The sequence below is a fragment of the Poeciliopsis prolifica genome, unplaced genomic scaffold (genome assembly GCF_027474105.1).
Source record: "Poeciliopsis prolifica strain line A6 unplaced genomic scaffold, Auburn_PproV2 SCAFFOLD017, whole genome shotgun sequence".
NCBI lineage: Eukaryota > Metazoa > Chordata > Actinopteri > Cyprinodontiformes > Poeciliidae > Poeciliopsis > Poeciliopsis prolifica.
In genome coordinates, this window is record NW_026562392.1 from 6,525,160 (window position 1) to 6,540,417 (window position 15,258).

General features: G+C 40.7%; 1 protein-coding gene across 10 annotated transcripts in view; it reads right to left on the minus strand.

The window, feature by feature from the left end:
* Positions 1-802: 802 nt before the first annotated feature.
* Positions 803-15,258, minus strand: part of trak1a (trafficking protein, kinesin binding 1a) — a 30,504-nt gene continuing 16,048 nt past the window's right edge. For 4 of the 10 annotated variants that reach the window (XM_055042317.1, XM_055042312.1, XM_055042313.1 and 1 more), the window contains 14 exons: positions 14,266-14,342; positions 11,762-11,878; positions 11,457-11,557; positions 11,219-11,327; positions 10,677-10,755; positions 10,461-10,591; positions 10,268-10,342; positions 9,004-9,141; positions 8,837-8,913; positions 8,508-8,747; positions 8,093-8,421; positions 5,575-6,036; positions 4,393-4,495; positions 803-2,443 (listed from right to left, as the gene is read on the minus strand). In XM_055042317.1, coding sequence (XP_054898292.1) covers positions 1,414-2,443; positions 4,393-4,495; positions 5,575-6,036; positions 8,093-8,421; positions 8,508-8,747; positions 8,837-8,913; positions 9,004-9,141; positions 10,268-10,342; positions 10,461-10,591; positions 10,677-10,755; positions 11,219-11,327; positions 11,457-11,557; positions 11,762-11,878; positions 14,266-14,316 — 3,042 coding nt within the window. In that variant the 5' untranslated portion in view covers positions 14,317-14,342 and the 3' untranslated portion in view covers positions 803-1,413. Of the gene's footprint in view, positions 2,444-2,473; positions 3,208-4,026; positions 4,124-4,392; positions 4,496-5,574; positions 6,037-8,092; positions 8,422-8,507; positions 8,748-8,836; positions 8,914-9,003; positions 9,142-10,267; positions 10,343-10,460; positions 10,592-10,676; positions 10,756-11,218; positions 11,328-11,456; positions 11,558-11,761; positions 11,895-14,265; positions 14,343-15,258 lie in introns of those variants that run through there. The other 6 variants (XM_055042314.1, XM_055042315.1, XM_055042316.1 and 3 more) reach the window with 3 other exon arrangements.

Consider the following 15,258-nt stretch of genomic DNA (forward strand, 5'->3'; position numbering starts at 1 on the left):
ACACCTACATTCATAAATGTTATCCTTTAATGCCTGGATTCATATGGACAGATCAAGCAAAATGGATAAGAGGGGGGAAAAGGAAATTCTTCTGGGACGCCTTCAGTTTTAACAACAGCTTTACTATATTCCCGAAGAATCCAAAAATTTTTGAGGGCTTAAAGCAATAAAATCAAATAAAAATATACATCTGAAATGAGAAGAATGCACAGAATCTCACGCACCCTTTGAATTGCACAAATAAAGTTATGTCTATTGCACACAACAAAACAAAAACCATTTACAAACTAACAAATGCAATCAGTTTTCTAATGAAATACAGTGTGTTTGTTTTTAGGCACATAAGAACATTCAGTCACAGCAACAAGATATCTTAAAGCCCCAATCTGGATTTTTTTCTAAACAACAAAAGAAAGGAAAGGAGGAAAAGACAAAAACTGCTTCAGCACAGAAAAATAGAAAAACAAGCAGTTAGGATCTTGTAAAAATGCCTAAATTGCTTCATGAAACAATGAACATTTTTGAAGGTAAACATTTGATGATATTTATCGACTGGTCGGAAATGTGACGGTCCAATCATTCCTCCGATTAACAAACACAACCAGCGCAAACATGACCGTGTCGTGCTGGCAACGACGTGAGAAGAGGAATCAAAGTTAGCTGGCTTCGGCATCAGCTTATGTGTTAAAAAATGAAACCGGAGGAAGTACAAAGATGTAAGAAGCTATTTAAATGGAATCTATATTTTATGACACAAAGAGGCTGAAGGAAATTTAGCAAAATTTCTCTCTTTTTAAAAAAAAAATCCATTTTAGCATTCATCTTCTGACTGCTACGACGCCTGTTGAAATTAGAGACGTTGTCAGTCTCAGAGTTCATCTAAAGGCCTCGATCTGGTCAGCTGGGCAGAGGTAATGAGCTATTGGTTTGATTCAAGTATGTTGGACCAGTTCAAGGACGTAGGCTCTTGAGGACTGGAGCTGAAGCCTGGAAACTGGCCACAGAAACCGGTGCATCTCTATACATAGCACATGAATTCAGCCACATTGTAAAGTACTCCAGACTGGGGCTTTAATAATATACTATATGCCACAGAATATTGCATATATAGTACGTTGTACAATAATGACACAAAGGAAGGCAGCATACTCCGTCGTTAATCTGGCCAGACAGTATTTAAATATAACAGTGTAACAGTTTCAGCCACTTCTGCTCTCAGTCGTCACTCCGACATTTTGTTCAGGTTCACAGATTAACGGCTGTAAGGGGAAATGAGGGCGGATTGTACCGGTCTGCTATTGCAGACAAAGTGTGCGTTAATATATTTTTTGGCGTTGTATTTGTACATGTGGAATAATAACGTGAAAAGTGTATTGAAATGCTGTGATTTTGGCCTAACGTACTGAGTTTTTCCTACCATGTCCTGGTTTGACCCTCACTGTGTTGGCCTTGTGTTACTGAGTTGTCTGAATCCCAGTCTGGCCGGGCGTGTCTCTGTATTATCGTCTGTGGTGTGACTGGTTCCAGTGCGTGTAAAGTCTGCGGTATGTGAATGGCTTTCCTGACGACAGAGGGATGTGTTTGCACTTTGCCCGTTTCGTCTGTTTGCGCCGTCTGTGGGATGAGAGCACCGGGCGGCCCACCGGGGTCTTTCATTGCCATGCTGGCCCCCACCATGGCAGGATAGCTTCGGTTCCTCCGCATTCCTGCATTTAAACCCGGGAGCCCCCCACCCAGTCCGCTGGAGCTGAAGGGAGCCAGCAGACCGCTCCCGGAGGAAACCGAGGTGGAAACAGGGGAGAGCGTTCGGAAGCGTTTCAGTTTGTCCACCAGTCCGAGGTTCGCCACCTCGTTCTGGCCGTCTTCATCCACCTCGCCGTTGTACTCTCTCTCTAGATCCATCAGCACTTCCCTCAGAATGATGCGAGCCGGTTTGGAGGCGAGGAAGGCATCATAATACGGCGGATCCTCCTTCGAAGGGCTAATCTGAAACGCAGGCTGCGCCGTGGCGGCTGAAGCAGATTCCTGGGGCGGGGAGTTCGGAGGGGAGCAGGGCTGAAGGAGGAGTGTGTCCGGTCGCCTCACCAGCTGTCTGACTTCATTCTCTCCTGACTTGGCTGCTCTGCTCTGCACCTGCACTCTTCCTGTGGGCGTTGAAGCGCCGCTGGCACCCAGCCCTGGATCCCAGCTGCGAGGATCGTACACCGAGGCAGAAATGTCATGCTCCAGCAGGAGGCGCACAAGGCCTAGAGAGGTGTTGGTGGTCTTGGTGGAGTCTCTCAAGTTGGTGGAGGACTCGCCGAGAGAGCGCGAAAGGGAGAGGCGGCGCGGGGTGCAGCAGGGGGTGTAGGAGGGCGTGTGTGGGGCGGAGAAGGGTACGGGAGAGGAAGTGTGGGTCGGCGTGCCGATGGCAGAGCTGCTTTGACAAAACGCTACTGCAGAGCTGGAGACATAAAGAGGAGGGCAAAGTAGAAAAGAAGGCAGAAATGACAGTGATTAGGTGAAAAATGCTTGAGTTCAGAAACAGATGAACTTGATTCACCAATAATCACCATAGTACATCTGCTTAACAACCGAGGAACAGAGAGCACTGTGAATTTTTCTTCTGCTGAAAGGCTTTTCTGCAAATCCTACAATGAATATTAGTGGAAATTATGCAGAAATTTTCAGGAGACCAAGCATGGATTAAACTTTGAGAAGTCGCTTATATAATGCAATCCAAGCTAAACCTATAACCACTCTTGTTAAGAAGAGTCTCAGTCCTTATATTTCTATTATAAGAATGTAAAAGACGCTGTTCTTGTGCAGGTGTCATGATGTGGCCTCTGCTATCATCTATAGCACATTGTGGCAGAAACATTTTTCAATATGGTTCTTCTACCTTCTTATGATAGAGTAGAGAAAAACAAAATGGTGAAGAGTGACAACAACAAGTCAAAGCCTAAGAAAATCTGTGGGGCACAAATTGATCAAAACCTTTTGATCGGGGCATCTCTACTACCGACCTTCTTCAAAAATAAAGCCTGTAAGGCTGGTAAAGGTTGGAAAATAAACAAAACAAACAAACTTCAATGTCTCTGACCTGCACAAAACCACAGACAGTGTCTCTCCCCTTTGGGGCTCAACACAGTGGCTCATCCAGTTCCTACAGCCTCCATGTTTACACCACATCTCTCCTCCTCTAGACTTACTCATTTTCTGTCCTTCCTAGCAGTTTAGATATTCATATTAGATTATTATCCAATGTATACAGTATTGTGTCACTTGACATATCAAGACTGGTCAAGCAGCAAAAATGTATCAAAAAGCAACAGATTAACTTCTACTACTCATAAAGTCATGTGGTTTACGAATCTACCAACAAAATGACGCTCCACAAAAACTTTATGTTACAGAATATAAAATGTCTGACAGCTTTTAGTTAAAATTGCATCAACGTGTCAAAACATGCATGATTGATTTTAATGTAAACAAAGTAGGTTTAGAGTAATTTACATGCAAACCCACTAATTTTTTCTGTACTAGAAACCTTGACAGTAGCGTAGCGATTGTGTCGAGCTTTGTTCAGACTCTGTAATCACCAGATTTCAAGCATATCATCCAGAAAATGCATGACTAAGACAGTGGGTATTTTGAGGTGTCTTTGACTGTGTTCTGGCACTGCTTTTCGGGAATTTCCAAACTTCACTAGTCAAGTACCTTGTTACAAAAGTCAATTTAAAAACATTCAGTGGAAAGACAGCGGGAGAGACAAACGGTTTCTCAGACCAGATTTGAACCTTTTGGACCCAGACAATATGTAAGACGGGTAGATTTAGTCACTGTAATCATTTCGTCCTAAAAGCTTTTAACAGGCCTGAACACTGCTTTCATAATTATTATTTCATTAGGATCGGTGTCCACCTCAAAAAGAAGCGTGTGCAAACTGGATTAAAGAACACATTTAGAAGCAAACCCTGATGTTACTTAGGTTCAAAACACACCCACACAAGATCTTTAGATATGCACAACCATGCACGTCCTCACCCATCTGCACACTGAACGGTGCTTTCAATGGGTCTGCTCTAATTCTGCCAGAAGAGCTATTTGATACAGCTCCGGCTCGTCTTCCTCGTCACATGACCTGTCAAGCCAATCACACAGCAGGGACACAAACACTTGAGTGACCTCCTGTGACTCCTAAATGTGTTTTGAAGAAAAAAAAGAAAAAAAAAAAAAAAAAAAGAAAGAGAAGCGTCCAGCTCCATTTAATTAGCGCCTGTATGTTTGTATAAATTAATAGCGATGTGAAGTGAATATTAAAGGAATTAAAGGAATTAAGGGAATCCAAAACAGAAAAAAAAAAAGAAAAAAAAAAAGTGCACGTTGATGAATGTTTAGGTGTTATGTTACCTGGGGGACACCGAGGTCAGCTGATCAGACGGATGGAGAATCCTGCAGGTCGTGAAGGTGTAGGTGGAGCTGGTGTGGGAGAGACATTTCCCTGGGAAATGGACTGAGGAGACGTGCGGGAGGAGGAGAACAAAATAAATTCTGTCAGTCATGATGAAAAATGCACCAAAAATCATACACTGTAAAACAACTGCATGTTGTGAAGAAAGGGGAAACAGATTGCAGTCACAGTTTAGACCCCAAGCAAAATCACCTGTATTAATTAGCCCTGCTTTTGTATTTTTCAAGAGATTTTAACATCTAATGATCTTCTTAGTTATTTAAACTGACCTGCTACATTCAAGTTAGATGCACATAATTTGAAAGCAAATAATTAAATAATAATAAAAAAAAAAACAAGAAAAAATCCCCCCGCTGAATCAAGATTAGAGTGAAGCAAGGATAGGAAATGAAGGGATGAACAAGAAACAGATGAAAACTATATTCTTCAAATAAATCTCAAATGGTCTCAACGACATGTAAACATTGTCAAAGACCAAAGTGCTCTGATCAAGATTAGTGTGGGTGGGCTGATAGAGGTGAACTTCTGACAGAGCCACTGAATTAGCTCTGAGCAGCTGAGCGTCATGCATTCATGTGACTTGGAACAGCTGCAGTCATAACACCTGATGCAGCCTCCACACATGCAAGTAAGCAAGCTTGTATGCGTGTCTCTCTTCTTCTGTATCTCTACACTGTCAGTCATTTTCAAACTCTTAAGTTTTTTTTTTTTTTGTTAAACTTTTACAAGTTTGCAAGTTTTGGTTTGAGAAACTTGCTAAGCACTAAGGAAGTGTGAGCAAAGCAAAGGCAGCATATGAAAAGGAGAAACTGAGAAGAAGGGGGGAAAAAAATGTAAAAACACAATCAAAAAGTACTCTGTCTGGACGGAAGCGGACGGCTGCGTGGGTAAGGCGCGGCTCCTGGCTTGAGTGAAGGTGAGTGTGATCATGCAGGAAGCGTTGCCACGTTACAGCTGTGAAATGTCCAGTGAAAGCCTTCCCTTCACTCCTTCCACCCTCCCACCCATCTTCCTCTGCCCACTCCTTCTAGTCTCCCCATGCTCCAGATTTATTTTTATTTAAACCTGCATTTTGAGGCAGGGGGTTGGGTTTTTCTTTTCCAGCTAAAACGCTCCCTCACCAGGCATGCGGTCCACAGTGGCAGGTTGCAGGGGTTGGAGCTCCTTGAGGTCTGTGTGCCTGCTGCCCTCCAGACAAGAGGGACCGGGAGAGGAGGGGGAAGGGCAAGAGGAAAGGAGCGCACTGGCGATGAGTCCATCTTTTCCTTCCACTGCCTCTTCCAGACCACTAATTCCTCCATTCGGTCCTTCTAGCTGGTTGCTGCCATTGATGTTACAGCTGGCGGAGCCGGCGGAGGTAGAGTGAAGCGAACCTGTCGGAGCAGGGCTCTCCCTTGACAAGCCGGTGAACGAGTCACACGACGCCTCGTCCTCCTCCGGCTGGTCCAGCTGCCAGCTGTCCTCCCGCTCCCGGTCCTGCTCTAAAGTGCAAAAGCCCTTTGTGACCACGCCCGGCCGATGATCCAGCAGAGCCCCCATGTGTGGCTGAGCCAGCTGCTGCCATGCGTGCAGGGTAGCAGAACCTGCACAAGTAAAAAAGGAAAGCCTTATGTTACTGGAGAACATGCTAAAGATACGCTAGATGTACTGTAATTCACAATGAGATAATTTCAGCTGTGCTTCTACCCAAACACATATGACATGATGATCTGTAGATTTATAAATCTATCGAGTTATAGATCTGAGAAATGAAACATTGGGGTTATTCCTTAGCAAAACAAAAATTTAGGTCTGAAATGTACAGCGAATAAACAGGCATGCCAACGACACAGGAAGTAAAAACCCATCCCGCAACCTGAATTAGATTAGCTTGTGAAGAGTTTGCTCTGTTTTGTTCCACTGAACAAAATATTTGACAAGCGTAAAGATAACAATATCAGAAGAGATTGTGTCCATGTTTTAACTGTCTCACATGATGACAGACAGCAAAGTGGGCAAAATGTCTATGTTCAGTTTCAGCACTTTGTGATCCTGTTAGTTCATTATTTTGAGTGCTTTTTATGTGAAATGTGGGAACATGTGAGCGAATTACCCAGAAGAAAAGAGACAAGAATATAATAAATGGAAGATGAGGAAATTAGATTTTATTAGGGAAGTTGTTTACAAAGAAAACAGAAGTGAAATGGAAGAAGAAAGAATCAAATAAGGAAAGCTCAAAAAGAGACAGAAATGGAGAGAAAAGAAAAGCAGCTGCAGATAAAAGATGCCGTGTAACTGGGAGAACAAATGTGTAAATGTTTCAGAAGGCAGATGTCATGCTAATAAATTTGCTTATAACGAAAGAAGAAACAACACAGAGAGCAGTAATAAACCTACAGTGTGATGAAACAGTAACAATAATCTATGAACTTGTCCTGCTTTGCTACGTTACAGTCACTTCATCACGAAACAAATCCCAAAAGACACAAACGTAAGGAGCAGAGCTAAAAATGAACAAAAGAAATATACACGATAATTTGTATATTTTGTGTGAACGTACATCTCGGTCACTTTGTTGCTTTTACACCTGAATTCCCCCCACGGTGGAACTGTAAAGGATATTTCTAAGGATATGCTATTGATTTTGTTTATTCTATTTGACTCAACTATAGAAAATGTTGAATTACAAAATAACATTCTATACAGAAAAAAGAACAAAACATAGTTTTCCATCCTATTTTTTTATGTTACCATGTAGTTTTTTTTCTACCATTTTATTTAATTTTAAATGTAAGACAGCAAATAGTGTAATGTGTTTGTGATTGTAATTTCAGTTCTGAACAGTAGGTGGAGAAAAAACACTGCAAATAGTGTTTGCAACAGTTTAATCATTAAAAAGTTACAACCACCAGGAGTGAGATCTAACTCTGTCAGGTGTACGGCTGTTAAACATGGATATGGAGGTAAATTAATGATGTAATAACTAATCTGACAATCTTAGTTAAAATATAAGTTTATGCCTGACGAATAAGGCACAATTTGGATAATATAATGATTAAATGCATACAAACCCAATGTATGTTTGGTTTAAAAAGTAAACCAAACATAGGTTTGGTATGTTTGGTTTACTTTTTTAAGACCATGTGCTAATTTTTTGAGATCTGTAAGATTCCTACGTTGTCAGTGGCCTGTGTGGTTTCTACACTTCGAACCAGCAGAGCGGCTGTGTGTGTCTGAAATAAAAGGAGTGCTGAAGGTTCAAAGTGCCTTCTTCTTGTCTTAAGGCCGACAGCAGACTGCTGCCCAGAGCCAGAGGAGCTCTGAGGGGAGGCTGTAAAACCGACAGGCTGCGAATCTCCAACAGACTGGAGCTTCTGCGCAGCTTCACATTCGGTGAGGCACTTGGGAGGATCTGTGACTCGCTCTGGTTATGAAAGATTAAATACCGGTTGGGGTGTTTGCTGTCATTGTCTTGTGTTGGACTAATCTGTGTCTCACTGTTTGAACTACTTAGAAAGACATAGTTGTAGTCCTGTCTCTGCTTCTGGTAGTGATTCTCTTTTCTCTTTGAGTTTTTGTTTGAAGTCAAGAAGACGTTTTGAAAGCTACGATTTTTCTTTTCCTTATTTGTGTCAAGAAGATCATTAGACCAATAATCACCTTCCAGCGGCTTTACAATCTGCAGCTTCTCTGGCAGGTAGGACCTGGCTGTGATGGAGTATCCTGACCAGATGCTTCCAAAGGACGGATGCGAGCAGAACGACAGCAGGCTCTCTGTTGGGGTCCCTGGGCCCCTGCTGCCTTCAGCCTCTCCCTTTTCCTCCTCTTTCCCCAGGTAGACTAGCTTTCTCTCCCTCTCTTCTTCGAAGAAGCGTTTCTCTGAGAGGTAGTTGTCACGGCGCAGCGACAGGCGTCGCAGTGCTGCCTCCAGGTCCCTGCTGCCTGGGGTCCCCGGCGTACCAGGGGGCCGCTTGTTGGAGTCTTCCGACCTGAGGAGAGAAAGACAGGTAAGAATAAGAGCAATCTCTTTTTTTTTCCCCCTTCCTGTTTGCTAAAGATTTGAAATGTTCCTTACCCGTCATCCGGACCCTCCAGGATACTGCTTGTCTTGTTGTCCAAGATGATTCCACTTCCTGTTTCACTCCCGTGGATGGAGTTGGAGCGAGGTGTGCCCACCCTGCTGGAGAGGCCCGATGTGAAGCACGAGTTCTGATTGGACCCTGGGATGTTCAGAGGGGAAGGGGCTGCAGAGGAACGCTGCTGACGCATCAGGTTGAGGTTTTTCACCGTCTGGAAAACTCGCTTTGGGTGCAGTCTGGAGAAACAAGCGACACAATCACATCATTGAGGAACATATTAAAAGCATCACGCAGGAACAACGTTGGAGTATAAAACTATAGGTACCTCTGCTCTTCTACATCTGGATCATCCATCTGAAGCTCTTTTCTCATAGTTCCCTCTATTTCTGCTGCAAGCGAGTCCTGAGAGAAGAAAATTAATCCATTCATTCTGCTGGAGCTGACAGTCTGATGTACTAAACTGCATAAAGCTGTAACGGCTCATGTGCTGACCATTGGGAATAAACCCAGTGTATGGAAACGCCTCGGGGTGCTGAGAGGTAGAGTTTTATTCCTCAGGTTCTTCAACTCCTCCTGAGCCTCATGGAGGATCTCCATACACTCTGCATACTTATCCTGCAGCTCCCGCAACTGAGCAAGGAGAGAGGAGAGGCGGAAGGACAGAAAAAAGTGAAAACAATGTAGCAAGTTTGGCTTGACTTAGACTTTTGACTTAAAACATAAATATATATTTAAAGAATTAATTGCACAGTTCACTGCTACAAAAAGATAGAACATTACAAAGCATTTTTTGTCTAATTTCTAGTGCAAATATCTTAATGCACTTGAAATAAGACAAAACTAACTTACAAGTTACTTTTTAGCAAGATGTAGCAGCTTGCTTTAAGTCAATAAATCCTTAACACTGATGAGAACGTTACAGTAAATAAAATATTCTGCCAGTGTAACAAGTATTTTTTATTCAAAGTTAAGGATTTTTTTTACTTTAAATAGGATCCTATTTCTTGCTAAAAATTTACTCGTTACTTTTGTCTCATACTAAGATATTTGCCGTAGAAACTAAACTAAAAATACTTTTTTGTGCTTCTGCAGAGTAAAAAAAAACCCAACAACAAAAAAAAAACAGTTAACATTTAAACTAAATATCTACCAAATTTAATCTTGACGCACCAGAGCAATTAAGACGTTGCTTTGGACATAAATAAGACATGACATCTTGTAATAGATGCATGTCTTAACTCCTATCAGAAAACAAACTTTTTAGTTGAATAAAAATAGCTTGAAATTTAGATCTGAAAGGGAGATAAACTCAAATTATTTCGTCCAAAAACCTCCATCCAAGTTTAACTTTGACCTAAACCTAATTAACATCCAGTCTCTAATCACTGCAAAAACTGGAGTCTAAGATTAAATATCTTGCATTAAGGATGTTTATGCTGGTCTCCTTTCTGACAAGATACGTTTTCCCACAAAGAGGCATTTATGTTGGAATATTTTTCTCATTTTAAGTGTTTTTGTACTTAATTAAAGCTTGTTATCAAGAAAAAATTACTTCCTATGAGTAAATATATAGTTACAAAGCAAACTTCAAGTCTAGAACTTATTTTTCTAAGTAGTGATTAAATACTTAAGAGTTTGCTGCATAAGGAGAATGCTTTGGACCTCAAAAATGGTCACTTTTCACATAAATAAGAACACAGATAAAATAGCTTAATACTGTCCTTTACAGTCATGTGGTCATAGCTTGCAAGCTTACCTCAGCAGTGAGCTGTCTCTGGGCGTCCTTGGCTGCACCCAGGTGCTGAGTAAGCTCTTCGTTCTCCACTGCATACTGTGAACACCGAGGACAACAGAGGGCATGCAGTAGCAATTCTTTATCTAATGTATCTAAAAATCCATGTTTGCATCAGCAGCTTTTTTTATTTATTTGTTTTTTAAGGCTTTCGTACGAGCTTCGCCTTCTTCTGCAGGTCGACGATCTGAGAGAGGAGGTGTGTGATCTCCTCCTGCTGTCTGGAGGCATCCTCGCTCTTCCTGGCCAGGTCTTCTGCCAGAGAGGAAATCTGCAGGTTGGCAGCTCCTGGAAGGGTGAAAGGGGAAAAAATGTAGCCACTGAAATTTTAATGACAGATAAGATTAAAAAAAAAGAAAGATATAAAACTCACGTAGTTCTTTGACACAGTCGCTGACAAGCTGCTGCTCCTTCTCCTCGTACGAGATCGTTTCAGTCTCCAAATGATTCGCCTGTGAGGACAAATGGATAAACCGGTGATCAATCTTTGCAATCTGAAATATTCAACGATGCATTTATTTAACATGGAAAACAAATACTGGTTTTATTATTATAGCGTATTGATTATGTATTGCTGAAGCCTCAGAACTGGTCTTGGATTGGATACATCATTAAGCCTCTGGAGTGGCCCCGACTTCAGCCCACTTAAAATTTCTACAATTTGCTGAAGCGTTGGATCTGTGGCAGAAAGCCAACATATTTAAATAAACTCAAGTGGTCAGATATCCAGCTAGGAGCAAACTGAGGGCTAGAAATAGTGTGTGGTTTATTTTTAGCCACATAAGCAACGGGGCTGTTTAATCAGCCTGTGATTAAACAGCCCTGTTTTATTAGAATTTATATGTATATCTACTTCTGTTATCTGAAATGCAGGCTGTCTTTTACATTACAGTGAAAGCTTATGTTTCTATGTACCGCAGATCGCAGTGATTTGTTTTCTTCTTCCAAATCTTTGAGTTTCTTTTGCAGGGAGTCCAATGGAAACGGGGTCGGGGTGGACACGTTAAGTTCACTCAAACGCACCCTGCAAATAAACACCAATTTCACCTTTATTACATTTATTTTATTTAAAACCCCTAAAACAAATAAAGTATTATTACAAATTCAACCAAAACTTCTCAATGTCAATTCAACAACACTTTAGGATGCTTACGGTGTGGAGGTGTTGGACTCCCCCTCACTTTCCTCAGCGGCGTTGGTGTAGAACTGCAGCAGCTCATCTTTCATGGAGAGGTCGTGTCGCAGCTGAGACACCTGGATGTGAACATATGCGAACATGATGAACACTGGACAGGGGAAGTACAACAAAAGAGCTGATTTGGAGAATCAGCTCTTGTCCAAGCACCTACAAAGCTCAATAAAAAAATAAATAAATAAACCTGCATATGTGGCAGTTAATCTATTGTCACCTTTGAATCTGAGAGATTACAGAAGCCCTTCAATATTGCTGGTATGTACCTCCTCTCGGATGTGATCCACCTGCTCCTCCAGCAGCTCGTTCCTGTCACTCAGAGTTTTGTTCTTCTTCAGCAGCGACTGTCCGATGCGAGCTGCCAGCTCAAGGTCCCGCTCTTTCTGCTCCAAACAAAAACTTTGATGTAGAGCAATTTAAAAACATATATATATGTACATTATTTTTATTTAATCTTTATTTTAAACAGTATTATATCCCATTGAGATTAAAATCTCTTTTTGACAAAAGGAGTCCTGGCCAAGAGGCATCAAAAAATACAAAACTTCAACACCACAAAATGTTGCACTGTTAAAGAAAGTGTGCAAGATGAATAAAACAACAACATTTCTGATTTTATTTCACAGTTAAATGTTCAAACTAGTGTTTTTTTCTCTATTGCTTCTCAGAAGGTGGGAAGACAAGTGGAGAAAGTCCCAAGTTCAGGAAATGAACCATGAACTGTTACGTCTCTGACTATTAGCCTCCACATCATTACGTCACCCACTGCCCAAGCTACATCAGGTGTATGTTTATTGCTCAAGAAAAATAAATTTATTCAATCAGATTTGAATAATTAAAGTGTATTTAAGTAGAATATCAGTCTTCTTAGTAATATATTAATCTTAAAGAGGAAGAAACATCAACAAAACAAAATAAAACAAAATATAAACAAGCTTTTATTGCAGGTATATTTATCAGCGTCGCTTCCTCAGAGCTGCGCAATATATCATGACCATATCTTTCAGAATTGCAATACCACTGTTCTCCAGGTCAGTATTGCAAAGAAGTAATAAATATCAGCCAGCCATACAAGTACCAAGAAATCTGTCTGTCCGTGCTAAAGATAGTTTGTTACGCTTACTAGAGCAGAAAATGTTTTAGGAGCATGTTAAAGATTTACTGGAAAGACTATTCTCTGTTTCCAACAAATCCAAAGCAGAAAGACAATAGCACCGCTTCGCCAAGTGTTTGTTTATTCCACCACATAGTCATCAAAACCTATGAGTCAAGTTAAAAAAACAACCTTAAAATAGATTCATCTCTTATCGCAGTAACATAGAGCACACATTAAATTTTTTTTTGGAAAAATCCAACATTTATAATTGAATGTAATTTACTGTGGGGAAAAATGTCACCTTAAAAAAACAAAACATATTGTACTGTATTTTAACAGAAATCAATGGTGTCACAATCATTGGTCCCCCAAACACTTCCATCCAAAGAATATCAAAAAAGCTTTTTTTTATTTTTACTTTCCCTTAATAAAAGTCCAATTTTCCATCCATGATTTGCTTTTTTTTCTGCGTTACTGATATGACATTTCGTTCAGCTACGGCCAGTATGAAACTCATATTTGTTTTGTCAGCACACAGTAAGCAGTATGAAGGGGTCAGGGCGTTCTATGAACGCAAACCTTACAACCCAACCATCACAATAAAATCAAAAATGTTTCCAGCCTGAACAGGTGGAGATTGCTAAACTCTACTGGGACTTCAACTGGAACCAAGTGCTCTGGTCAGACTAAGACTGAGTTTTTCAGCAACAAACACTCCAAGAGTGTCTGATGTGAAGTAATAAATGATGGAGAATCTATGAAGCTGTGGAGCTGCTTTTCTACTGTAAAAAAAAAAGCATCACCAGACTCAAAATCAACCTTATTTCATGGCTTTCTCTATCCTCCAATGGGAACACCCAGAGTTTGAGCTGAAGAGAAGATGAAATCAGGAGGAAGTTTTCACACTAGAGGACTGAATATTGTCCTGTTTGCAAAATATGGTCATTTAAAGTGTAGTTTCTTAAAACAATTATATCTAACAATGTTTGCCCCCCTGTTAAATACACAGAATTAATTTTTTTATTTTTTTTTCAAATTTTAATTGCCCGATTATTCTACTGCAAATACAAATCCTTTCATTTGAAGGTTATTCATCAATCTACCCGAGGACTGGCAATAAATGAAGTAATGGAATATATCATGAGCTGAGCATACAGAAAAGGCTTCTATTAGTCATGCCTGAACAACCATTAAGGGTTTCTTCACCTGAGGCTGAATCTGCTGCCTCACAAACATTTTGTTTCCTGGCAGTAAAAATAGCCTGACACACAAAGGCAACAACGTTAAGATGCGTTTCATGTGCAGCTGAAGAACACAAAGCACCTGGTATAATCACAATCAGAGCTTTGTTCAGAGAAAACCTGCATGCCCATCCCATCTGAGTGTTACATCTCAAGCTTTATTTGACAGCGACACCATTTGGTTTTCAGACACTTTTGTCTCTTAATGTCCTTCTTTATGCTTTTTTTTGTCACTGACCGGTAGGTGATAAGTTACATTAAAATATCAACTTTAGGAAACGAGTTCAACAATGTTGTTCTTTTGAGCCTCAGAGAAAATCCCACATTTTAAATCGTCACTTAGAACATCCCCAACGTAAGTGCTTTAAAATCCCTCTAAAAATGCCGCCTTCTGTTTGATCTGCTTCGACAGATTCTCCCTTTCCGTACTGACCTCTTCCAGCAGTCGGGTGACAGCATCAATGTCGCTGTAGGTCTTTGTCATCTGGCCCACTCTGTCTGCACACAACACTGCAGGAGGGAGACATGGAGGGAACGGTAAGTTTCAGAGCCAAATGTCCAAAAGAAGATAAACAACAACAACTGCACTTAGCAATGCACATCTTAAAGCAGGCATTACAAACGTGACCCTGAGGATTTTTGTCTTAAATAAAAAAAAAAAATTTAAAAAGACAAATGGTCACATTTAAAGAACACTGCAAAAATTGTTTATACCTCAATGATTTTTGCACATTTTACCATGTTACAACCAGAAATGTTAATGCGTTTTATTGAAGTTTTATGTACCAGAACAAGGTTAAAAGAAGAGAATTAGGAGAGAATAAATCAAAGGAGTGCCTAGTAACTCTGGAGGACCTGCAGACATCCGCAGCTCTGAACGGAGAATCTGTTGACCACAGAACTATTCGTCATCCACTGCAAAGTTTCACATTTTGAACATTGCACTGCACACAGCATCTTCATGGCAGCACCATGCTGTGGTAAAAGCTTTCTTCAGCAAAAAACAATGAAATCCTGAAAGAAAACCAGGATGAATACTATTGCGAGACACTGAAAGCTTTTAGAGACCAACTAGTGCAGAAAAAATATGCATATTTATTACACTACATATATGAAATTCTAAACAGAATCACCATTATGTCTTTGAATCACTAATTCAATTATGTGGAACCGTGGATCTGCATAGCGTGATTAGTAAAGGTGTCTCCAGTATTCATCCTAATAGATAGAAGTGGGTGGCAGGCCTCCGTTTGTATCATCAGACTTCAAATTATATAACTTTGCATAATAAAACAGCTCATTACTTCCTGGATTTCAACTTCCAACCATCACAGCCGACATGTAAACAGAGTTTAGTGGCTCCCTCTGCAGCCTTCTTTTCGCTTCCAGTTAGAAGAACATGCATGATCAAAATTCAGTGACCAAC